A 27365-nucleotide genomic window follows, 5' to 3' on the forward strand; every position below is an offset into this window, starting at 1 on the left:
TTTGCATAAGGAAAAAGCAAATGTTTCAACAATTTATGGTAATATAAGTTTGATTGAAGGCTCCGGAAGAGCTACTGTATTTCTGTCTAAGGGAACAAAACTTATTATCGATAATGCATTGTTCTCCTCCAAGTCCTGAAGAAACTTGTTGAGTTTTATAGATATCCACTGAAATGGGTATCATGTTGAGACAATAGATGAAATGAACATGGAATATCTTTTTATTACAAAGAATATTTCTGGCCAGAAATGCATTGTAGAAAAGTTACCAACTTTATCTTCTGGCTTATACTATTCAAAGATTAGTACAGTTGAAGCACACTCTATCGTAAACCAGAAGTTTACTGATTCAAATACTTTTAGTGCTTTGGCATGGCCGTTTGGGCCATCCTGGATTAATAATGATGAGACGAATTACTGAAAATTTGAGTGGGCATCCATTAAAAAACCTGGAGATTCTTATAAATGATGAATTTTCTTGTGATGCTTGTTATCAAGGTAAAATGATCACTAGACCATCACCAATGAAGGTTGGCATTGAGTCCCCTGCCTTTTTAGAACGTATACATGGGGATATATGTGGACCTATTCACCCACCAAGTGGGTTGTTTAGATATTTTATGGTCCTAATAGATGCATCTTCAAGATGGTCTCATGTGTGCCTACTATCATCTCGCAACCTGGCGTTTGCAAAGCTATTAGCCCAAATAATTCGATTAAGGGCACAATTCCCAGATTATCCTATAAAGGCTATTCGCCTTGATAATGCTGGAGAATTCTCATCTCAAGCTTTTGATGATTACTGTCTATCAGTTGGGATAAAAGTTGAACATCCTGTAGCTTATGTTCATGCTCAAAATGGCCTTGCAGAGTCATTTATTAAATGACTGCAATTGATAGCAAGACCACTACTTATGAAAATAAAATTGCCCACTATTGTTTGGGGCCATGCTATCTTGCACGTAGCATCACTTATCTGTCTCAGACCAACACATTATAATAAATATTCTCCGTCACAATTAGTTTTTGGTCATGAACCAAATATTGCCCATCTACGAATTTTTGGATATGTTGTATATGTGCTAGTAGCACCACTACAGCGCAGTAAGATGGCCCCACAAAGAAGGTTAGGAATATATATTGGGTTTGAATCACACTCCATTATTCGCTATCTTGAACCATTGACGAGAGATTTATTTACTCCTCGATTTGCAGATTGTCGATTTGATGAAACAAATTTCCCACAATTAGGGGGGAGAGAAAAAGGAAATCAAAAGAGAAATTGTGTGAAAAGTTTCATCATTATCTCACTTTGATCCATGTACCCCTATATGTAATCAGGAGGTCCAGAAGATCATCTATTTACAGAATATAGCAAATCAAATGCCAGACATATTTACTGATTTGAAAAGGATAACTAAGTCGCATATCCCTGCAGAGAATGTGCCTATCCGAATTGATGTTCCAGCAGGACCATCTACTAGCATGAGAGCTAGTGAACCTAAAGCACGCCTGAAGTGTGGTAGGCCTTTGGGTTCTAAGGATCGAAATCCTAGAAAAAGAAAATCGACAAATGATCAAAATGATATTATGAAGGGATCTCCTGAAGAGACCCAAGATCTGATTAGTTCTGAGATTCCTGAAGAAATCAATGAACCCGAGACTCAAGTGAGTGAGGAACTTTTAATAAGTTCTACTGGTGATGGGATTAATTTAAATCGATCTGAAATAGTGGTGGATAATATTTTTTCATATAGTGTTGCACTTAACATTATGCAAGATATAGAGAATCTTGAATCCCGATCTGTCGAAGAATGTCGACAAAGATCTGATTGGCCGAAATGGCAAGAGTTAATTCAATCGGAATTGAAGTCACTTGCTAAAAGAGAGGTCTTTGGACCAGTAGTCCAAACACCTACTGGTATAAAGCCAGTTGGTCATAAATAAGTTTTTGTGCGAAAAAGGAATGATAAAAATAAAGTTGAAAGATACAAGGCTCGCCTTGTTGCACAAGGATTCTCACAACGACCTGGAGTCGATTATGAAGAAACATATTCTCCCGTTATGGATGTCATAACATTTTGATATCTCATCAGTTTAGCCTTACGTGAAAGGCTTGAAATACATCTAATGGATGCGGTTACAGCTTATCTGTACGGGTCACTTGATAATGAAATTTACATGAAAATCCCTGAAGGATTTAAAATGCCTGAAGCATATTAAAAATCTCGAGAAATGTACTCAATCAGATTACAAAAATCTTTGTACGGTTTAAAGCAATCTGGGCGCATGTGGTATAATCACCTCAATGAATATTTGCTGAAAGAGGGTTACATAAATGATGTTATTTGTCCATGTATTTTTATAAAGAAAATGGCTTCAGAATTTGTTATACTTGCTGTTTATGTTGATGACATAAATCTTGTTGGAACTTCAGAAGAGCTCCAAAAGGCAATTGAATATCTTAAGAAAGAATTTGAGATGAAAGATCTTGGAAAGACAAAACTTTGTCTTGGTCTGAAAATTGAACATTTAGGAGACGAGATCTTTATCCATCAATCTGCCTATACAGAAAGGGCCTTAAAACGCTTTTACATGGAAAAAGTGCACCCATTAAGTACACCAATGGTTGTTCGATCACTTGAAGTGAATAAAAATTTGTTCCGACTTCCAGAAGAGGATGAAGAACTTCTTGGTCCCGAAGTACCCTATCTCAGTACAATTGGTGTACTAATGTATCTTGCTAATGCTATAAGGCCTGACATAGCATTTTCTGTTAATTTACTAGCAAGATATAGTTCTTCTCCTACACGGAGACATTGGAATGGGATTAAGCATATATTGTGATATTTAAAGGGAACTCTTGATATGAGTTTGTTTTATGCTAACAAAGATAGTGCAGATCTTGTTGGTTATGCAGATGCAGGTTATTTATCTGATCCCCATAAAGCTAGATCTCAAGCCGGGTACGTTTTTACATGTGGAGGTACTATCATATTATGACGCTCCACAAAATAATCTATTGTTGCTACTTCTTCAAATCATGCTGAAATAATAGCTATTCATGAAGCAAGTAGGGAATGCGTATGGTTGAGATCAATAATTCATTTTATTCGAGAAAAATATAGTTTGGAATGTGAGAAAAGACCCACAATTTTATACGAAGATAATGCTGCATGCATAGCCCAATTGAAGGGGGGATTTATAAAAGGAGATAGAACGAAGCACATTTCACCAAAATTATTCTACACACACGATCTTCAGAAAAATGGTGACATTGATGTGCAACAAATCTGTTCAAGTGACAATCCGGCAGATTTATTCACTAAATCTTTACCAACTTCAACTTTTGAGAAGATGGTATACAATATTGGAATGCGGAGACTTAAATATTTAAAATAAGATTTTCATCAGGGGGAGTAAAATACGCGATGTACTCTTTTTTCCTTACTAAGGTTTTTTTCCCACATGGTTTTCCTTATAAGATTTTTAATGAGGCAGCTAGCAATGCGTATTACTAAATATATGTACTCTTTTTTCTTCTTTAGGATTTTTTTTCACGGGGTTTTTTCCTAGTAAAGTTTTAATGAGGCACATTATCTTTTAATGAATATCCAAGGGGGAGTGTTATAAATATATTATATTATGAATATTCATTTAGTACTCCGTTGTAAATAAGCTTCCTGAAGAAGCTTATCCATATGAGACTCCACCGTAAATATATTTATCTATTTAGTACTCTATTGGAAATAAGCCTCCTGAAGAAGCTTATCCTTTCGGTACTCCGTTATGGATAAATATTGCCCATGGTAGAAGATTATCTATATCTGGCACAACAACTTAGAGTAGCAGCTTACACAGTAGCTTGCAGCAGCAGCTTACACAACATCTTCCTTTCTTCAGAATTCAATTCATTATGTACATAAATTTTAAGTTTGAATAATATATCAGTTTCTCTCTATACTTGTCTTTACTTTACTGTCTTTATTTTATAACAATTTATTAGTAATTTATTTGAATTCTATATTTATTAGCTTTTAAATAAAGATAAATTATCTAACTTCAAATGATGAAAAGGAGGAGGGAAAAAACGAGCAAAGACCTTGAGGTGTAATTTGTTTCAAACATAGGAGAAATTGAGGGGATTGAAATATCACCATTAAAAACTGATGCATAATTTAAATACACTATAACCCCTTTTCTCCACAACAACAAAACAAGAAAGGCGCGAAAACAAACCAGAAAAAACAAACAGAATTCCCCGATTATCGGAATCCGGTGCTCCGGCGACATCTCTTAGCTCCTTCATTACCTTATTTACATCTGCAAACAAGGACATAAGTACATGAATTTGACAAAGGTATGTGCCTTTTCACCCTTCAAGTCAAATCCTGTTCAAAAACCCACCTCAAAAACAACCATAAACCTCTCAATATTGGAGGATCTTCTGCTAAAATGCCGAACTTTCAAGCATTTTGGGAAAATTCTTTCTCAGATGATCTCCACTGGGTTCATCAAAGATACATATGCTGCAAGCAGGATTCTCAAATTTTCTACTGACTCCCTTTTCATTCACGTTAATTACTCTCATAAAATCTTTGATTACATCGAAAACCCAAATGGTTTTATTTGTAATACCATGATGAGAGCTTATTTACAGCAAAACCAGCCTCAAAATACAATCTTTTTGTATAAATCAATGTTGAAGAATAATGTATGTATTGATAATTATACGTTTCCTCTTCTGGTTCAAGCCAGCACAGTTAGATTATCGGAAATAGAAGGAAAAGAGTTTCATAATCATGTTATTAAAACGGGATACAGATCGGATGTTTATGTCAATAACACTTTGATTAACATGTATGCTGTTTGCGAAAACATGATTGATGCAAGAAAGCTGTTTGATGAAAGTCCTGTGCTGGACTTGGTCTCGTGGAATTCGATACTGGCAGGTTATGTACAGGTTGGAAAAGTTGAAGAGGCAACAGTAATTTTTGATAAGATGCCTATGAAGAATGTTATTGCATCCAATTCTATGATTGTACTCTTGGGTAGATCTGGTTGGATGACCGAGGCTTGTCAATTATTCAATAAGATGAAGGAAAAAGATGTGGTTTCTTGGACTGCTTTGATTTCTTGCTATGAGCAACATGGGATGTACAAACAAGCTTTGGATTTATTTATGCAAATGTGTGCTAATGGCATTTCCATAGATGAGGTTGTTGTGATAAGTGTGCTATCTGCATGTGCACACTTGTTGGTTGTTCAGACAGGAGAATCAATACATGGATTGGTTATCAGAGTTGGTTTTGAATCTCATGTCAACCTTCAAAATGCTTTCATTCATATGTACTCCACCTGTGGAGATGTAATGGCTGCACAAAGATTGTTTGATACGAGTAGTCATTTGGACCAGATATCTTGGAACTCAATGATCTCTGGCCACTTGAAATGTGGTTGTGTGGAGAAGGCTAGAGAATTATTCAATTCCATGCCTGAGAAGGATGTTGTGTCATGGACTACAATGATATCTGGTTATGCGCAACATGATAATTTCTCGGAAACTTTAGCCCTGTTTCAGGAGATGCTGCATGAGGACAATAAGCCCGACGAAACTACTTTGGTTAGTGTTCTTTCGGCTTGCACCCATTTGTCTGCCCTTGATCAAGGAAAATGGATCCATGCTTACATAAGAAAAAAGGGGCTCAAAGTGAATATCATTCTCGGTACAACTCTTACTGACATGTACTTGAAATGTGGTTGTGTGGAGAATGCATTGGAAGTCTTCAATGGAATGGAAGAAAAAGGGGTTTCTTCTTGGAATGCTTTAATTCTTGGGTTGGCCATGAATGGGCAGGTGGAAAAGTCACTAGCAATATTTCAGGAAATGAAGGAATGTGGTGTAACCCCTAATGAGGTTACTTTCGTGGCAGTTCTTGGTGCCTGTCGACATATGGGCCTAGTAGATGAGGGCCGTTCCTACTTTGATAGTATGACCAGATATTACAATGTTGAACCTAATATCAAGCACTACGGATGCATGGTTGATCTACTTGGACGTGCAGGGTTGTTGAAAGAAGCTGAGACGCTTATTGACAGTATGCCTATGGCTCCTGATGTTGCCACTTGGGGTGCTCTTCTTGGAGCTTGCAGAAAACACGGTAATAGTGAAATGGGGGAGAGGGTTGGAAGGAAGCTCATTGAACTTCAGCCAGATCATGATGGGTTTCATGTGTTATTGTCCAACATATTTGCCTCAAAAGGTAATTGGGATAGTGTTCTGGATATTAGAGGAGCAATGACGCGGCAGGGAGTCGTTAAAGTTCCCGGCTGCAGTATGATTGAAGCAAATGGTGCTGTTCATGAATTCTTGGCAGGGGACAAGTCTCATCCGCAGATGAATGAAATCGAAACAATGTTGGCTGAAATGGAAAATCGGTTGAAAGTAATGGGCTATGCTCCAGGCACAGATGAGGTTTTACTTGATATTGATGAGGAAGAAAAAGAAAGTACCCTGTTTAGACATAGTGAAAAGCTAGCAATTGCTTATGGGCTCATTTCTATCACTCCTCCAACTCCAATAAGAATTATAAAGAACTTACGAATATGTAATGATTGTCATACGGCAGCAAAGCTAATATCAAAAGCTTTTAATCGCGAAATTGTGGTTAGGGATCGGCATCGCTTTCACCATTTTAAGGATGGGTCTTGTTCCTGTAAGGAATTTTGGTAACTAATACTCGGTTGTTGGGCCATAAGGAACTATGGAGGTTGTTCAACTTGAATGCCTAAATCTTCCTTTGCAACATTAACTGGCTGCCGTTCATGTATGAACTGTGTGAGGCTCCAATTAGGCCATCGTCTCCCAAATGGGAATACATGCATTGCATTTCAATCTACATTCTGGGCAAACTGACTTTTAGCATGGATATGGACAGTAAGGCAAGTGCTCTGATGCTACTTTTGGATTTAAAGCTTCTTAAGTTTTTCACTCTGCTCGAGTTCTTGTCATCTCTTATCAAGATCTCCTTCACATATTTCAGATTGTGCTCCTTGAACATCTTTGTTGACTGCATTTTGATCTGTAGCACAGAAGGAGCTCGTAGTCAAAATTGAAATTTTTGGTCACTCAGTCTACCAGGTATTTGTACATTGTTGCTATGTTGTAGTCACAACTGCTTGCATTGCAGTAGTTGAATTAAGTCTGAAGTATCTAATTATGCACTCGAACTCAGATTTGGCACCAATTCAGATGTAGGTTCCAAAGGCTGCCACCCTGAGCGCATTGGGAGCTTAGCCATTACAGGCTCTAGGAGGAGCTTCTCTACGTATTTAATCAGCATCTACCTCGTTCTTGAACATCTATTGAAGCTGAACAGGTTAATAAGATTTTGGATGTTACTGCTGTATTGGTTTTAAACCTATACAACATTACTATATACATGTCTATATCAATTTTGGATAATCAATGCTAGCATAATTTACTAGCACTTCCTTCACAGAAGAGTTGGGGTAAGTAGTCTGTTTTATATAATAACGCAAGTTCTTTTTGGTTACTCAAGTTCTTGAACCAGGAGTAACTTTTCCGCCTTCCACTCATATAGTTCTTGCGGTGCAATTTTTGGTGCAACTAACAATTTAAGGTTGTCAGTAACAGAAAAGAATTGACCCTTTTTGTTTTCCTGGTATCTTTACAGTTGATTGACAAAAGGAATATTTCCTTAGACACGATGGGAGAGACAACCAGAGGCAGTTCATATATTCAGCATACAGAATTAGGGTGACATCTCTGTGCTATTCTTGCAGTACGTTGAAGAATTTTTGTAGTGGTTGATGAATCAGCGAAGAAATTTATGCTATATGGGGGAAGCAAATGGGTTGGGGCTCTTGGTGGAGAAATATGGACCCAATGTACCAGCAATCTTGTAATACTGCCATGTACCATGATATTCTTAAACTCAGAACCACAACTTGTGTTCTAGATAAAGTAGCATCTCATCGGCAAAGCAACACGAAGGTTTTCCATGGCCGTAGGCTTGTAATTTTGATATTTGCTCCATTTTTGTAGTGATATGATGTATTCTATTAATTTGGAGAATGGCGGTCAAATAGTACGTATCTGCCTGCTTAATCAACCAAATCTCTGTTAACTCCGCTTGAGCACTAGCTATCTAGCATAGAATCATCTGTTCTGCATTTGTTGTTTCAGCGCAGCCTCTGATTTCACAATGACTGTCACCAGTGGGCACCAATCTGGGATCAGCCACATTTTATTACTACGTTCACTGGTGCTTGAAATTATGTCGTGCATGACGTTACAACATTTTCCCCCAAGTCAATGAGCTATTGCAACTGACTAGCTCAAACAATAGAAATTCGACAATACCCTCCAGACAAATATTTAACCAATCTTAACCAGTTTGACATGTAAGTAGAATGTGTTTCACCTCCTAAAGAACGGTCATTTAGTAAACGAATCTGAGACTTAGCAACCACTTGAGCAATTTTTCCTTCCAGAAATCTCAAAGAGAGCGAAGACAAGCCTCTAAAGGATCATATTGTTCTTCCCACAATAACAATGTACTCATCGCTGGATCTTCCAAGAGCCTTTTATAAGTCAGAAGATCTACTGGATTTACTTGTGCAATCGAGCTTACTTTCCCACGAAAATGTCTTGTATCATATCCACTCTAGTCATGTTTGGTACTGAGCTATTTTTCCTTCCAGACAAGGTAAAGAGCACAGAAATGAATTTCAAGAAGATCACAGGGTTCTTCCCATGATAACAATGTGCCCTCGCTGGTTCCAAGAGCATTTTAGAAGACTGAAAATCCACTAGACTCCAAGTTGGGTATAATCAAGATCGTGCTTTTTCTAAACTTCCAATATATTGCATCAGGCCAATGCATTCGACTCAAAAGTCAGTTCATTATCTTGAAAATACAGAAGGGGTGATATTTTATGTAAATTACACGAGTATACAATCGTTTGCTAGTTCCTTCTCTCAGAGTATTAACTATTGAACAAAGGGGATTGGTTATCCTCCCTTCCTCAACTTTCTTAAAAAATCTCTTCTTGCACAAAATGTGATGTGCCTTCCGGGAAAAACGAATCTATCTTACTTTGCATCTAACTGAATTCCACTGCCCCCAAAGAATAAATACATTAACAGATACAACAATGAAGTCCCGTTGAACCTCAGTGCGGTTACTTTTCAAGTTCATCTTCAAAATCATGTATAAAGAAGTCAAAATCAGGAATATATCGTACGCCGCTCATGTGTTCAACCAGGATATTTACAACTTCATAAACGCAGTCCATATGTGAACCCATCTTATCTCCAGCAACAAAACTATAGTTCTGATTCTTTATCTCTACTGAACTTCTCCCAGCCTCTTTCTTAGTAGCCACCCTTCTCATCAACTTCCTCATTTTCGCAGAGTCACCCCATTTACCGTCAGCTGCATAGATATTTGACAAAATCACATAGGTTCCTGCAATTTTCGGCTTAAAAGCCAACACCTTTTTCATGGCCAGTTTGCCCAAATCTGGAAGATTGTGTGCTTTACATGCTCCCAGGAATGCTCCCCAAACAGATTCATCAGGATCAAATGGCATACTCTCTATCAACTTAAAAGCCTCCTCAACTCTTCCAGCACGTCCTAGCAAATCTACTAAACACCCAAAAATCTCCTGATCTGGAGCTATGTTGTAATCACCAACCATTGAGATAAAATACCTTAAACCTTTATCTACAAGCCCAGCATGGCTACATGCATTTAAAACTGCCACAAAAGCTATTCTATCTGGCCTGACTCTAAATTTAACCATCTCTTCAAAAAAGTCAACAGCTTCATTTCCGTAACCATGGTTTCCATAACCAATCATCATTGAGGTCCATGAAACCAGATTTTTCTTGGGCATTTCATCAAAAATTCTACGTGCACTTGCAATGTTTCCAGACTTTGCATACATATCTATTAAGGCATTGTCCAACTCCAAGTTCCCGCCAAGGCCTCTCTTTATGATTCTTCCATGAATCTGCTCTCCACAACTCAAAACTGCCAAATTGGCCACAGCTGCTACAACGCTGGAAAATGTGAAGCAGTTGGGGCTAAGACCTTCAGACTCCATACTCGAGTATATGCTGATAGACTCATATGGATCAGACTTCTCGTACCCAGCAATCAAAGTGTTCCACGTAATTGAATCCCTTTGAGTCATTTCACGGAAGCATTGCTTTGCATCAGTTAAGCTGCTAGACCTACAATACATATCTAAAATAGAATTCATTACGGGTAGATTAAAGTCCAAGCCATGCTTGATGATTGCAGCATGAAGTTGCTTCCCGTATATACATGAATGGACCGAGGCACAAGCTCTAACTGCAATTGAAAAGCTAAATGGGTTTGATTCACCCTCTTCCTGTCCATCCAAACACACACAAAAAAAAGCATGAAAGGTTAGAATCAAAATTTCCATTTGTATTATGTTAGCAACTTATTTTTATTGAAGCAACTAGGTAAGGCTTTCACTGATCATGCAACAAAACGTACATACAGTCCAAGCAATGATTTACATGTTTTTGAGTATCGCTTATTCAAACTTGAAGTAGCTTTCAAATTAAACTACATGCAGTACTAGATCCACTACATTTTCGAGTCACAAAGGACTTGCTGCAAGTAGCACTTCATTGAATATGATACAGTCTAGCTTTCAAGCGATAACAAATAAACACCATTTCGTATGCGCATTAACTGGCCTTTTACAAGAAAATATCTAAATACGTACCAGTAACATTCTTCTAAAAACTTTAAGCCCCATATTGCCGTCACCACGATGAGTATATCCCGCGATTAAGGTAGTCCAAGACACATCATTTTTCACTCTAATTTCATGAAAAACCGCAGATGCTTCATCCATATTAACACAACACGTAGCATAGACATCCAAGAGCGCATTCGCAACATAAATACTTACACTCATGCCTTGCTTAAGAACCAAACCATGAATCAAAGCTCCACGAGAGGACGAATTGATCCCTTTACAAGCCTTCAACGTGCTAGAAAAGGTGAACTCATTGGGGCGCACATCCGTATACCTCATCATCTCACAGAAAACCACCCAAGCACGTGCATGGTGATTACATGAAGTGTACCCAGAAATCATGGTCGTCCAAGCAACAACGTCTCTTTCGGGCATTTCATCGAACAGTGTACGTGCTTCTCTAACGAGACCCCTTTCAAAATACAATTTGAGAAGGCCAGTGGCTAAGATAGAAGGAGGCTTTGGTAAAAATGGTGAGTTTGAATAGGGCGGGCAGATTCCAGCACAGAGAAGAGAGTTTCGGATAGTTTGAGGAATTTGAGTATAATGAGTTTGGGACACTAGTTTTCTTGCATTCATTGCTTAAACTGAAACATAAACTTAAAACTAAACAAATCGGTTTAATGAATGTGCCTAATATTAAAGAAGGTAGGAATCTTTGATTCATTATGCAAAAATGTATAGAGATTTGTTTTGAAGATTCATTTGTTCCAGTCGCAACTGGTATTCTCTCCTTCACCGGGTCCCAAGAACTCCTTTTTTTTTCCCTTCCTCTTTTTCCTTCTCTTGTTTTGATTATTTATTCAAATTAGTGATCAGCAGAGTTAATTTTTCAAATGCTAATGAATTTATGACTAGTTGCTAAGAAAATAAATTTGACAGATAAGTTCTTACCTCGATATTTTAGATTATTTGGCATGCCTACTTGGCTTCCTATGAGAGTTGATGGATTTTCGGATTAGATTGATTTTAAGTTTTAAGTAATCAATTCTAAGTTCAGTGATTTTAAAATGACAAGAGTTAATTTTGTGACTTTTGTCGAAAGATAGTGAGGTGGATGCTAATTTGAAAATTAATTATAATTAGCACGCTACTTGTTTAACACTTGACCTCTTTTTCATTTGCAGCATATCTTTCATTTCTTCATATTTTCTTGAGATAAAGAATGATTTTATTATTTTGTAAGGAAATAAAGAGATTAGAGTGTAAATTATTAAAAATATTAAGATATGATTCAAATCACAAAAACAAATCAGGGCTGTAAAATGCAAACTCTCTTTTTTATTTTTCCACCCATTTACATTAGACGTCAATGTAGTCGTCTTTGTTTTACTCCCAACATCGAACCACATTATAACCATACATACTAAAGATAAATAATAAGCTACTATTAAGAGTTAAGACCAGACCCCTCGTATAAAGCAAAAAAAAAGTGACCAAATATCATTCATAAAGACAAAAGATAATAATTCACTCCCATAATCATCATTGCATTGTATAGTATATATACAGATTAATTCCGGCAGATGCCTGTTATGAAGGCCTTAAAGGAAATTTGGTTTCATTTCCTAAGTTGATAACTATTACAATAAACTGGCTTACAAATCAATGGTAATTCCATAATGCTGTGTGAAAAAATAAAACATCCTGCTGTATAAGTCTTGAGGTTGAAAAACCCTCTAGACATACCCTTAAAAGGGCAGACCGGTGCACGAAGTATCCCGCATTCACGCAGGGTCCGGGTCCGGAGAAGAACTGCACCCAAGGGGTGTGATACCCTAATCCTAACTATATTTCCTGTACATGTAGAATGTGTTAACCTCTGAAAGAATGATGGTTAACTCATACAAGGATCTGAGACTTGGCAGCACCGCGTGAGCACTTTTTCCTTCCAGATTTCTTAAGAGCACAAACACAAATCTCAAGAAGATCATAATCTTCTTCCCAGAATAGCAATGAAGCCATCTCTGGATTTTCCAATAGCATTTTCGATGTCAGAAAACCAGCTATAGTCCACGTTTGGTAAAGCCGGGCTTGTTTTCCCGTAAACTTGCCGTACCTTGTATCGTAATATTCAGGCCACTGATCCACCCGAAGCCTTTTCTCAGCTAAATCAACTGCCTTCTTAGCCAGATCAGTCCTATTCATCTTGATACATGCCAGCGTGAACTGAAAGAATAGAAAGAGCAACATCATAAAACAGTAAAGCTGAGAGCAAGTAGCGACTTTTATTAGAATAGCTTTTAGCCAACATTAGTTTATCATCTTAAGCATCAATTCAAGAAAACCAACGTACCGTAAGGAGAAAATTAACGGGTAAAGCATTATGGAATTCTGCACTAGTCCCACATGCATTTACGAATAATCGTTATAGATTTCAGTCATTTTAAATTCAGCATTCAGCGGCTACATCATCTTTAATTAAATCAAAAGGAGGGATAGAAAACTCTTAATCTGGGTCTTTCTTTTCTTTCAATAAATATAATCTGGTTCTTCAGTCTGTGTTATGGAAATTTTGGGCTTTCTATATAATTCAGTGGTTCAATTTACTGGACAAACACTAAGATCACTGTTTTACTTACCAATTTATCCAGGACACCGCAATTTTAACTAAAAGATAAAAAACATGTATAACGGTTATTGAAATATTGCTCAGCCTCCAAAGACAAAATAAATACATGCAGAAAGAGATAAACTAATAATGCACTACAGTCACAGTTCCTTCTTTTTTTTGGGGGGGAGGGGTATAATCACAATATTTCAGGGAAAGCAGCCAAGTGAGCCAAGTGACGTCAGTGGAACTTGTATCCAAAGAAACTTGTCAAATTGATTGAATATAATACATAAAATCATTTCAAATTCTGATGTCGGGAAGAAAGAAGGATCATTAAGGAAGAGAAAACCATCAATCGACCAAAAGTACAGGATGTGGCCTTACCTGCCAGAGAAGAGTTGGCCAAGAACCCCCATTATGATATGACCAAGGTCTGCAACAGTCAAACTGGACAGCTTAGTAACCCGTAGATAACACATACACACACAGAGAAACACACACACACACATATATAGATAGAGAGAGATTTATGGAAAACTCACGTGTTCTTAGGGTCACTACCAGTGATTATACGCCACTCTTCATTCTCCAGAGCAGGGTAACATATTTTAAGGGGCATGGAACCCACAATATCGTCCCATTTTGCTTCAATCAGATTCAGGATCGCCTCATTCTGTTTTGGGGTACCCAAAGATGACACAATGGACCACAGATTTCCAAGTGTGAAGAATCTAAAGTCCATGTGGGCAGGCTGTAAATTGCCAATAAGATAACCACCTTCCTCAGGGATCCAGTCCATCAACCAATGAGGGATTTGTTCAGGGTAGATGTTAAATTTGTTAGTGGCGTCAGTGGAATACTCCTCTGTCTTATATCGGTATATTTCATTGATCTTCTTCATATCAACCCAATAATATTCTCTAATGTGAAATGACAATGCACTAAGTCGGTTGTTTATGGCATTCACCAAATTCTTGGATCCTTCATCCAGAGAAAGCATCTCGCGGGAACACCTAAGTGCTGAGTAAAATAAAGCCTGCAACATCAAACATGTCAAGCCCAGAAAAGATCAAAGAGAGAATCACAGAAGGAAACAACGATAGCATCTCAGATCACTTCCTTAACATGTGCAACACAAATATATAGAATAAATTATTATCTGTGATTTGGTAAAGCCACTCCCCTAAACCTCTAACCTCATTGCTGCAGGTGGAGGGTCCTTTGCACTAGTAATCCTACACTTCTCAATATAAAGTAAAAATATTAAGCTTATGTCATCCTCTCTACAATGTAAATTAAGGACAGATCAAGTTCCAAGTATCCCTCCAAAAGTTCATAGACCTCATCTATAACCAATCTAATTCACTGTAATATCCTACCGTAAGCAGCTTCTATCATAAAAGTATTCACCAATGTCAGCATACCAGGTTAAGGAAAGACTCACAAGATGAACTTGAAATGTATATTAAACTAAAAAAAGGAACTGACTGCCACTTGTAACATTCAAAGAAGAATTTCAAAGAAAATTTTAGCAAATTCAACTTACTTGAATCTCAAGCGGATGTCCATGAATACCCATACGCCTATCTATCATGCAGGAACCATCAGTGACTAGCAAAGAAGGGAACATATCAAAACCATCAGACAGACACAGGTTCAATATCAGCTTTATGCCAGTCTGTACATCCACTCTTTCTTGTAATCCATAATCACCGGTGATCTTCCCATAAGCTCTCAACAAGATAATCCACCACAAGCCTGAAAAAGTCACAATTTTAGATCTTTCAATGTCCATTTACCGGATGGAAATAAAGTGAAATAAAGTGACAAAACTTCTGAGCTGGTCCCTTTACTGATGCATTTCTTCCCTTACACTCCTCTCTTGATATTCTTTGAGCATTTAGTTTTTCTAGAGGATGTCTAAAAGGAAATAAAACAATTTACTATAACCGTGAAATACTTCCTCTTCACTAGTGATAAACACCTATGGTGAATAGAATCTAGATACTATCTTCTTACATTTTCTTTTAAGAAAGGTAAGAATTAATACTCTCTTCTTACATTCAACGAACAATTTACTATTTTGGTCCAGTCCATATTGGCATCCACTTTCCATTTTTGTAAATATGTACAAACAGAACAGTATATTGGTCTAATTGGAAAAAGTTGTACGTATTTTCTATGGTAAGCGAAAATGTGAGAAAAGTTTTCCTCTTGTTAAGGCTACTTTTTCTTCAACTGATCAAAAAGTAATTAACAGTTCCCAAATGTTCGATCACTGGTTAATAAACAATAAGTTTGAATTCTCCCCTGAATAACCAGCAATTAAGGGACTTAGTATTAAACAAAAATAAACACTTACCTGAATCAACAGGTGCTACGCGGCCAATAGCTGACTCCCCAAAATCTGGGTCTAGAACTTCTTCATATTTGTTATCATCAAGGGGCACTGTTCTAACTTTAAAACTTGCAGGCATCAACCCTTGCCCTGGACTGTAACAGTCCACAGTTTTCTCCCAACTCTAGATTACAGAAACCGACAGCAGTCAATTATTTTACGGTAAATCAATAACCTAGACCAAGATCTATTAATACACACAGAAAGTAAGAAGGAAAAACATGAATGCAACCAAACAAAGTTTCTTCAATCATTTGTTTTTGACTAAATCTAAAGATGAATGCATCATCGAAAGATCTCATTATGAAAGTATGTAGTTAATCATGCGATTGAATAACAACAATCTAAGAAACTAATTTCTTTGGAGGCTTAAAAAGGACCTGTCTCTAAGAAGTCAAGAAAAAGGTTATCATCTCATGCTGACGCTACCAAATGAAGGACATAAAAATAATCATGAGACTCCTTCCTAAAAGATCAATTCTCCACCAAATAAGGAGTCATAGAAAAATATCAGAAAAGCAAATCCTATCTGGTCCCTAGCTCACAATTGCATTGAGTATTTGGAAAAAAAAAAAAAGTTCAGCCAGGCTCCCAACCCTCTCTCCAAAAAAACAGAAAGCATTATCATTTCTAAGTACTAATTAAATACCACTGGTGCAGGTGAGACCTTTCTTGTGTTTTATTCTTGGAAGTAGGCAAAGGCGTTTTAAGCAACCACAATTATGTGAATCTAAAGCTACCACAACTAGCCTATCCAATAGGCATTCTATTTTTCCAAATGAAGCCATTTGCAAAATGTTTCCATCATTAAAAATTTAACATTCCAATTGGTAGAAGCAGCTCATTTTTCAGACAGACAAAAGGCAATCATAAGACCACAAGCAATAAATTTTCAAAGCAAATGATATTGCGAAATACTTAAAAGCAAAGATTACCTGCAGTTGCAGGGTGTGAAGTAGGAAATTCTTAACAATGTCTTTATCCCCCTTGAGCAAAAAAGCAAGGGCAGATGGGATAAAATCCCTAATAAAGACTTGATCATAATTCAATGGCAACTTATCATTAGGATCATTAGCAGCAAGAGTCCCTATAGGGCTCCCACAATATGTAACCACAGCATTCTCCAACAACTTCCATGCCTCTTTCACCGCCTCTGACTCCTCCCCGCCCCGAACCTCCACTTGCCCCTCGCCCTCCTCTTTCAAGCTCTCATCATTTTTCACATGTTCACCACCAGCTCCAGCAGCATGTTCATCTAAATCAATCTTTTCCGCTACCAATGGCTTCACATTCAAACCTCCTTGCACATAAATCCTCTCAAAGTTCTTGTCATTAACACGAGTTTCAACAGAAGTTGAATAATTCCTAAAGTCAGATGCAACACTAGCAATAACATGGAGACCTCTACCAATAGGGCTCGAGAAAACCCTAGATTGACCCCAACTTAAATTTGGGACACAATATAGCTTCTGGGTCCGATTGATAATTCGACGTGGGTAGCTGTCAAAATCAGATTTTTGCCTCAAATTCAAACGAAAATTCGACAAATTTGTGCTGGCCTCCTTGAATGGAAGACCCAGAAAGGAATTGCTCTTACTTGCGATTAGAATTCGACAACAAGGCTTCATAGTTATCAAATTCATTGATTTCATAGCAAAAATTATCCAAAATTTGGTAAATAAAAAGTAGGTAAAAAGTTTGTTGAGGATGTAATGGAATGTGGGATGAATAGATTCTTGTGATGAATAGTAATATTTGGATCTGCACACATATAGGGAAATGAGAAAATTTTGGGACAAGATAAAACAGAAAAATAGGTAAATGCAATAATTAGTTTGTGAAGCTTGAAGATCTATGGAAAGTGGGAATGGCTATTTCTGATTCTGATGCACAGCGATATTTATAGACAGACGCCTGCCTTGTGACGGAAGAACTGATATTTTCTATTTTTCGTTTTCGTCCACTAGAAAAACGGTTTTAAAAAGCAACATATAGAACAAAAGAAAAAAAAATATTTCTGTTTGTACGAGAAAACCTCGGGTTACACGTACCTTTACCAGATCATAATTGTAAAATTATACGGGTTATATTATTATTGTTCATACGAGAAAAAGAGTCATTCTTTATGAAATGCAATAATGCCTAAGATTGTTTAATTTTTTGGTGCATGTTGTATAGATAATAGCAATAATAAGGTGAAGATATTCATTTTTTTTGAATTAATTCTTGCTAGTTTTGGAGAAGGAAGGCCAAAAAATCATCCCTAAGATTAATAAAAACATATGTTTTTACTGGTAGAAAACATAAGAAACATGGTTTAGTCCAAACATTCATTTATATTCTGATACAATCAGATGTCGTGAAGCACTTGGCTATGTGCCTATGTCATTTTCCAGAATTTATAATTCGTACACATATATGTGAACTAACAAAGCATTGGCAATCCCATAAAAAGAAAGAAAGAAAGAAAGACAAAAAGGCATGTTAGATCTACTTCCTAGATTTATACTTGTAGAGCTAGCAAGAACCTATATTACTTTATTAATTTCTCAGAAATGGTTGTATATAAATATGGAAAATTTAAACCTTGCAGACTAACGAACTAATCAACTTCCACTTTTTTGCTACTAAAGAATTAATTCATGTTTCAAAAAGAAAGTTAGAACATTCAATTTAGACGAAAGCTATGATTTCAAACGATAAAATTTATTTTCTTGCTTTATATCAATTTTTCTTTTTCAAATTGTTTTGTATCAGTTTAGCGTGCAAATGAAATCCTCATTATTATATATTATTTATTAGAAAGAAAAAGAAAAAGTGAACCGCATACACTATTTCTCTATTCTCAATTTAGGGGTATGGCTTTAGAAAACAAACTGTCAAAATTAAGGAAGGAAAAGGGTAAGGGTCTAACTTTAGAATTTTCCACGTCGCAACAACCTGTCAAATTTAAAAGCAAGTTACAAACTTGTACACCTTTTTCACAATTTGCACGAGTATACTTGGGACCCGATACGCCACGAGTTTTGTTAAAATAAATTTGGGATTTATTTGGCAAACACATATTTGACCATAGATTTTGCTCACAATTTGGCAAAATTTTAAATCTCAAAATCGCCTCAATTGCTTATTTTGGGCCAAAACATGACCGTTATATTTTTTAAAATTTTTAAATATTATCCCAAACTTTTATAGTTTGTAAAAGAGCCCACATTTATTACGACCAACTAAATATTTGATGAATATGCTCCCTTATCAGCTCAATCCTTTGTGCATCTTACTTTTGCTTATGATTTGTAGGCTAAATGGCTCTCTGAACACTCATATCAGTTAACTTTTTCTTTTTAATTAGGAGCCGTAATTCTCTAATGGGATTTCACCGTAATTAATTATTTATATAGTTCATTATAAAAATGATAATTTTGTACCAAACTTATTTATGTTCAGGACTATGGTTTGTGATAATGGTACTATTGGGTATTTGTAATAATTTTTAGAACTTGTGAGTATAAGTCATATTTCATGTTTTTTCAAATAAAAAGTGAAATATATTTTGAAAAATCATGTCCAAACACATTTTCATCTTCAAACCAAATTTCACCCAGATCAGATTTTTCAAAACAAATTTGAAAATCTATATCCAAACGCTAGCTTGTTGGAGATTTGAGATAAGAATTGGTGACCTGTAAATAAGTAATTTTTGATCGCCTTCTTTTAAAAATGGGAAAATAAATTCTCCAAATAAATACAGTCTCACCACGTGTGCAAGAAACGTTGCATCAAAATTATAATGAGGACAAAATGTGGGGAAAATATGGCCCCTCCAAGACATGACATGTACAACAAAAGCAATGTAGGGAAGAATCAACTTCAACAAAAAAAGACTAGTCCCGATCATTAGCATTGTTAGGTATTCAATTCATCTCCGCTCATAATTTGCAAAATGGGTCAAATTGGATGAGTTTTTGTTAAATGGTGCATAGCACTTTTTGAAGTTAATCCATTTGTATTGGCAAATATCTCTCTAGCTTTCATTTTCCAACCATGAGTTGGTGCTTTTTTGTTCTCTTTTTGCACTTTTTTCTTTCTCATGTCACACCTTAGTAAAATGACAAAGTGGTCTTTTTCGATGCAACTTGGACAAGGGAAAAACGCGTTTGTGGTAAATCCATTTGTGAGGCAAGTTGAACTTTTTTACAAAAGTGTTCTTTTATCATACTTGCGATCTTTCTCTTTTACTTTCTTTCAATAATCTAATTGTAAAATTACATATTAAACGTTTGATAGCACTTCGCTTCAACTCGCTTTGTACTACCGAAAAATGTGATTCTTGTCAAATCCGAGTGCTACTCAAGCGTGGTTTTATAACTGAATAAGTGTTTTTGGATTTAGAATCTAGTCTGACTTGTTAAGTTAAAAAGGAAAAATTTCGTAAGATTTAAAAGGGAAAAAAGACCATTGGCCTCGTCTGACTCGTACCCCAACCACCCTGGTGTATGTTTGGGAACTCGACACAAGCAATTATATCGTGGCCAAGAAGAAGCAAGCAGAAGAGAAAGCTCCCTTAAAGGAGTTTCCACAAACAATATATCCCTCTCATTTGGACATAACATTTATTAAAGTGACAATATTGTTTATCCGTAAAATAGTACAATTTAATTACAACTGAATTTGTAATGTGGTTTATAGACACGTGAATTAATTTGATCCAAAAATATAAAATAACTAAGAATAGAATATTGGCGGGAATAACAATCTTAAGGAATTTAATATTTATTTCTGTATTTGTGTTATTCTTATTATTCTGCAAACTAAAAACCTTTGTGGTTTGTGTACTCCCATTTTGGAGAGTTAAGCCTTCGTGGTGTTTTGTTGGATATTAAAATCTACGTGATTTTTACTCCAGTTTGAAAACGTGTATTAAACGTTTGTTTGTGTCATTCTTTTACAGAAAAAATGATGACTGAAAGCGAAAACCAAGCTGTGCCGATGGTAATTGCCAACGCATCGACAAGCCGAACACCGGCGTTGGCACCGGCAGAAAAACCCAGAAAATTTTCCGGGATTGATTTCAAGCGCTGGCAGCAGAAGATGTTCTTCTATCTAACTACGTTATGTCTACAGAAGTTCATCAAGGAAGATGTTCCTGATCTGCCAGATAAAACTCCAGAGAATGAACGCTTTCTCGTGATTGAAGCATGGAAGCATTCTGATTTTTTATGCAAGAATTATATTCTTAGCAGACTGGATGATAATCTGTATAATGTATACAGTAGCGTGGAGACCTCAAAAGAATTGTGGAATGTGCTTGAAAAGAAATATAAAACTGAAGATGCCGGGATGAAGAAATTCGTTGCCGCAAAATTTTTGGACTACAAAATGGTAGATAGCAAGTCTGTTATTACCCAAGTCCAGGAATTGCAAGTGATTATTCATGATCTACTTGCTGAAGGTCTTGTCATCAACGAAGCATTCCAAGTAGCAGCAATGATTGAGAAGTTGCCTCCGTTGTGGAAGGACTTCAAAAATTATTTGAAACACAAACGAAAGGAAATGTCCCTTGAAGATCTCATTGTTCGGTTGAGAATCGAAGAGGACAATAAAGCTGCTGAAAGGAGAGGCCGTGGAAATTCAACAATAATGGGAGCAAATATTATTGAAGCTAACAAAAAGAGGAAGAAGGCTTCTGGTCCGAAATACAACCCAAGCAAGAAGCGGTTCAGTGGAAACTGCTACAACTGTGGAAAAACTGGACACAAGTCTACGGAGTGTCGTGCTCCGAAGAAAGACAAGAAAAGAGGTCAAGCAAACATGGTAGTAAACCATAATGATGTTGATAACTTGTGTGCCATACTTTCTGAATGTAACTTGGTGGGAAATCCTAAACTGTGGTGGTTTGATTCAGGAGCCACTCGCCATGTTTGTGCAGTTAGAGAGGCTTTTGCTACTTATGCTCTTGCTGAACCCGGAGAGACAGTTTATATGGGAAATGCTTCAACAGCAAAAGTTGAAGGATATGGGAAGATATTTCTGAAAATGACTTCTGGCAAGGTCATGACTTTGAACAATGTCCTTCATGTTCCCGAAATGAGAAAGAATTTAGTCTCTACTGGACTTCTTGTTAAGCATGGTTTTAAGTGCGTTTTTGTGTCCGACAAGGTTGTCATAAGTAAGAATGAAATATTTGTAGGAAAAGGTTACCTCACCGAGGGCCTTTTCAATCTAAATGTAATGGTTGTGGAAAACAATAATAATATTTCAGCTTCTTCTTACTTACTTGAGTCAAATGATTTATGGCATGTACGTTTGGGTCATGTCAATTATAAAACCTTGCGAAAAATGATTAACTTGGAAGTACTGCCTAAGTTTGAATGCGAAAAATCAAAATGTCAAACATGTGTGGAATCTAAGTATGTTAAACATCCTTATAAGTCAGTTGAAAGGAATTCAAATCCTTTAGACTTAATTCACACAGATATTTGTGACATGAAGTCAATACCATCTCGCGGTGGAAAGAAGTATTTCATAACTTTTATTGATGATAGTACTCGATATTGCTATGTTTACTTACTGAATAGTAAAGATGAAGCAATAGACGCATTCAGACAATACAAAAATGAAGTTGAAACGTAACTTAACAAGAAAGTAAAAATGATAAGAAGTGATAGGGGTGGTGAATATGAATCTCCTTTTGAAGAAATATATTTAGAATATGGAATTATTCATCAAACAACAGCCCCTTACACGCCCCAATCTAATGGGATTGCGGAAAGAAAGAATCGCACATTAAAGGAGATGATGAATGCGTTGTTGATAAGTTCTGGTTTGCCACAGAACTTATGGGGGAAGCCATTCTTACGGCTAATCGAATATTAAATCGAGTGCCCCATAGCAAAACACAATCCATTCCATATGAAAAATGGAAAGGAAGGAAGCCCAACTTGAATTATTTTAAAGTGTGGGGGTGTTTGGCAAAAGTGCAAGTTCCTAAACCCAAAAGGGTAAAGATAGGACCGAAAACCGTTGATTGTGTTTTCATAGGATATGCGACAAATAGTAAAGCATATCGATTTCTGGTTCATAAATCAGAAAATCCCGACATTCATAATAATACGGTTATAGAATCAGATAATGCTGAGTTCTTTGAAAATATATATCCGTATAAAAAGGAATGTGAGTCGTTTGGTGAAGGATCTAAACGACCTCGGGAAGAAACAAAAGAAAGTACATGTAATCAGGAGAATCCAAGACGTAGTAAACGTCAAAGAACGTCTACTTCATTTGGACCAGATTTTGTGACTTTCTTATTGGAGAATGAGCCTCAAACATTTAAAGAAGCTATGACTTCTTCGGAATCATTGTTTTGGAAAGAGGAAGTCAATAGTGAAATAGAATCCATATTGAACAACCATACATGGGAATTGGTTGATCTTCCTCCTGGAAATAAACCTTTGGGTTCTAAATAGATTTTTAAGAGAAAAATCAAAGATGATGGCACTATTGATAAATTCAAGGCAAGACTCGTAGTCAAAGGGTATAGACAACGAGAAGGTCTAGACTACTTTGATACATATTCTTCAGTTACAAGAATTACGTCCATACGGATGTTAGTAGCATTAGCTGCAGTGTATGGTCTTGAAATTCATCAAATGGATGTTAAGACTGCCTTCTTAAATGGAGAGTTAGAGGAAGAAATTTACATGGAACAACCTGAAGGGTTTGTGGTTCCAGGTAAAGAAAAGAAGGTATGTAGACTTGTTAAGTCTCTTTACGGACTAAAACAAGCACCCAAACAATAGCATGCGAAATTTGACCAAACAATGTTGTCAAATGGTTTTAAGATAAATAAATGTGATAAATGTGTGTACATTAAAATTGTTCCAAATCACATAGTCATTGTTTGCCTATATGTGGATGATATGCTGATAATGAGTAATGACATTGCCAACATAAATGCTATTAAGCGTATGCTCAATAGCAAGTTTGATATGAAAGACTTGGGAGTTGCTGATTTAATTCTGGGAATTAAGATCCATAAGACTCCTCAAGGTCTGGCATTGTCACAATCTCATTATATTAAGACAGTACTTGAAAAATTCAAGCACTTGGGCTTTAAAGTTGCAAAGACTCCAATTAACGTGAATCTTGCATTAGCAAAGAATAAAGGCCAAAGCATATCACAATTAGATTATGCTCGTGTGTTAGGATGCTTAATGTATATCATGAATTGTACACGACTAGATATAGCTTGTGCTATAAGTAAACTGAGTCGATATACGAGCAATCCAGGCCAATCTCATTGGATGGCAATGAAACGAGTTTTGGGATATTTAGAACATACCCAGAACTTTAAATTGCACTACAGTAATTTCCCTGCGGTGATTGAGGGATACTGTGATGCAAATTAGATCACCGGTTCAACTGATTCTAAGTCCACGAGTGGATATGTATTCACTATTGGTGGAGGAGCGGTATCTTGGAAGTCGTCCAAACAAACATGTATTGCCCGCTCTACAATGGAGGCTGAATTCATAGCCTTAGATAAAGCCGGTGAAAAAGCTGAATGGCTCCGGAATTTCTTGGAAGACATTCCATTTTGGCCCAAACCATTGGCACCAATATGCATACATTGTGATAGTCAAGCGGCAATTGGAAGGGCTGGGAGCGTTATGTATAACGGTAAATCTCGTCATATACGACGAAGACATAAAACCGTTAGGCAATTACTCTCTAGAGGAATTATCACGATTGACTATGTAAAGTCAAGTGATAATGTGTCGGATCCACTTACAAAAGGCCTAACTAGAGAGGTAGTTGAGAAATCATCAAGGGGAATGGGGCTATGGCCGAGAACAAGTCATTGTGGCGGTAACTCTACCTAGAAGACTGGAGATCCCAAGATCTAGGTTCAAGGAGATCAAACAAAGTCATTAATGACGGTTCAACATTGTCAAATAAAATTTTAGTCCGTTCTCGTGATGAGACAATGTTCAGTACCAAGGATAAAGCATTAAGGTTTTTTAATAATTTCTAAATTTGATACGGGGTATATCAAATAGTGTATCTACAGGATGACACGTTTAGGAATCACCTATGTAAGTGTGAAGTGTTAGCCGCTTCAAGGAGAATTTGTAAGGCCAGTTCTCTACGCACTTATGAAACCAGGCGGTGTTCATGGCTGAAACGAACACAACAATGAGAACCAAAGACGGTTAAGGGTTGATTGTGTGACTTATGGTTGTCTAGGTATACACCAAAGATCGACGGTTCAAAGATATCAAATCTACCGATTGACCGAGTATATCCGACATAAGTTTACTACGGAAAGTTCAAAGGGAAACCTACTTATCCAGATGCGATTAATCCTTACTTGTAAATCACACAGTTTTTCTATGCATACTTCCGTGATATAGCCATTCCCCATTCATGTGGGGGATTGTTGAGGTTTTATTTTTAAGATGAAATATTCTTAAAATGAGGGTGAATGGGAAATGGAGGGAAAATGAAATTTTGAGTAAAATTTTAAGTTTTCCCCTCTTGACAATGAGACATTGTCCCATATTGGAAGAGGAAGACATTTTTGGTGGGTATATATATAATTGCTCTTCTTGTAGCTCTTAAAGAGTTAAGAAGAAAGCAAGCCTCGCGCCGTCGTCGTCGTCGCTCGCTCGGCTCGGCTTCGGCTACGGCTACGACTACGGCTTCGGCTTCGGCTTCGGCTTCGGATTCGGATTTGGATTTGGATTTGGATTTGGTCAAATGATCGATTGATTGATTAATTTTTTGGATCAAATTTATTTGTTAATAGTAAATATTAACGTAAGATTATTCGCATTTGTAATGGATATTTTCCAATCCGTGTATTGATCATTTGGCAGCCGCCTAATGCTCTTCCCACCATGAATGTGCTTGCTCCACAAACATGAAGTGCTTGCTCCACAAACAAGCTAATGCTTGCTCCACCATGGAGGGTGGACGTTTGGTCTTCTTCAACACTGGCTGCTATATATATGTGCAGCAGATGTTGAAGAAAGACACTCAACACACAACACACTATTCGCTCAACAAATTGGCTATACATTGCACTCCTTCCTCTCAGCATTTTCATACGATTTTCTGAGTTTATACTCCTTTGTTCTGCATTGTTTTTAACTTCAAACAAAGCAACTGTAAGTGTGATTTGCTACCGAACTTTGTGTTCGCTGAAACACTGGGGTTTGAAGTACCGCTACACCAGTGTGTTATTCGTTCTATCCTGGGAGGAAATAATCCATTACCTTGGGTACTAGGAGGGGATTAAATTCCTTAAGGAAACACTGTGAATTCAGTGGGCTCGAATTTATTATTGTTTCATTACGTTAACTTATATTTTGCAGAATTATTATTTACAAATACAGCAATATTGGCGGGAATAACATTCCTTTCAAACTTTTATTTTCGGTTCCAACGCATTTGGAACTTATTCAACAGCGGTCACTATGTTTGTAACCAGTGTCAACTATTTACTGACTCATCATATCTTACCCATCTTTACTTTCACGTGTCAACTCGTCGAGCATCCACACGTCGTTTATCAATTTTCCCCCGCACAGATATTTCCAGATAAAGTCATACAATTACTCCACAAATTGTCCCTCTGAAGACATTTGTTAATATTACAAGTTACAACTGTACAAAGAAGATTAATATGGTCCCTCCATAATCCACGTGTAATGAGATCTAGATAAAGAACTACACCTAAATATCATGGCCCGCCACATCATCATACCATGTAGGTGCCACTTGACATATATTTTTACCATATAGAAGGGTTACATAAGTTAGGGACTAATTGTGAAATATTCTAGAACTATGAAGAATTTCCTTGAGAAAACTTTAGATATTTATGGACTTGGTAGGAAGACTCTTTTTGGAAAGCCTTGGAATGTTTTGGTCATGTAGAAAATTCAAGAGGGTATACTTATTTGTAAATATGGAAGGACTTGTGAAACAATTATTATTTACACACTAGCCCTTAAGTGATTAGTATAAATAGGAGCATTCATTTGTAACTCACCAAGCAAAATAATCAAGTTCTCTTTAATACAAAAGCTTCCTTTGGCAATTCTCATGTGTTCTAACATTCCATTAGCGATCTTTAGTGTAGTAAGGTTGACTTGGCATAGCAAGAATGTGAGCAAGTTGTGCAAAATCGTGAGCGAGTTGTCAAGTGCCGCACATGTACCGTGACATAAAACTCAAATTCTAAAGAACTGATGTTAACTTTGAATAACGTGTCCTCTGAGATCTAGACAAAGCTTCCAACAATTCCTGCTAGCTCACATATTCATCAGCCCCTTTTAATCCGTAACCAAACTACAAAGTTGGGAAATCGTCCCCCCTTTGAGGAATTATTTGATGCTTGATTGGCACCAAAAAGAAAAAGAGGGGACGGCAAGGGAAATGCCAATGATTCCAAATTCAATTTTCTCCAGGTACAAATTTTGGCCTCAAATAAGGGGGATATTCAATACAAGCAGACAAAAGTTCCAAGTGGTAGAATCTAGTTTACAAAAAGCTTATGCATTGATGATCAATCTCAGCCAC

At 36.8% G+C, this 27365-nt stretch overlaps 3 protein-coding genes across 4 annotated transcripts; 1 reads left to right on the plus strand and 2 right to left on the minus strand.

The window, feature by feature from the left end:
• Positions 1-4122: 4122 nt before the first annotated feature.
• LOC107805918 (pentatricopeptide repeat-containing protein At3g62890-like) lies at positions 4123-8279 on the plus strand. 2 transcript variants are annotated; one of them, XM_075238567.1, is made up of 4 exons: positions 4123-6942; positions 7044-7141; positions 7236-7379; positions 7698-8279. In XM_075238567.1, exon 1 carries the CDS (start codon positions 4346-4348, stop codon positions 6731-6733), a length of 2388 nt encoding a protein of 795 aa, XP_075094668.1. In that variant the 5' UTR covers positions 4123-4345; the 3' UTR covers positions 6734-6942; positions 7044-7141; positions 7236-7379; positions 7698-8279. The 2 variants fall into 2 exon arrangements, with proteins under 2 accessions (XP_075094668.1, XP_075094667.1); XM_075238566.1 differs by having other exon boundaries at positions 7253-7379.
• Positions 8280-8866: 587 nt separating this feature from the next.
• Positions 8867-11810, minus strand: LOC107805917 (putative pentatricopeptide repeat-containing protein At1g56570). The gene is made up of 2 exons (XM_016630020.2): positions 10792-11810; positions 8867-10425 (listed from the first exon to the last, which is right to left on the minus strand). Exons 1-2 carry the CDS (start codon positions 11404-11406, stop codon positions 9208-9210), a joined length of 1833 nt encoding a protein of 610 aa, XP_016485506.1. The 5' UTR covers positions 11407-11810; the 3' UTR covers positions 8867-9207.
• A 463-nt stretch (positions 11811-12273) lies between these two features.
• On the minus strand, positions 12274-17741 carry LOC107805913 (alkaline/neutral invertase A, mitochondrial). Its single transcript, XM_075238569.1, has 6 exons — positions 16715-17741; positions 15744-15903; positions 14928-15139; positions 13924-14417; positions 13766-13814; positions 12274-12996 (listed from the first exon to the last, which is right to left on the minus strand). The coding sequence occupies exons 1-6, from the start codon at positions 17429-17431 to the stop codon at positions 12670-12672; spliced, it is 1959 nt and encodes a 652-aa protein (XP_075094670.1). The 5' UTR covers positions 17432-17741; the 3' UTR covers positions 12274-12669.
• Between the last annotated feature and the right edge of the window lie 9624 nt (positions 17742-27365).

This window comes from Nicotiana tabacum, chromosome 19 (assembly GCF_000715075.1).
Source record: "Nicotiana tabacum cultivar K326 chromosome 19, ASM71507v2, whole genome shotgun sequence".
Taxonomy (NCBI): domain Eukaryota; kingdom Viridiplantae; phylum Streptophyta; class Magnoliopsida; order Solanales; family Solanaceae; genus Nicotiana; species Nicotiana tabacum.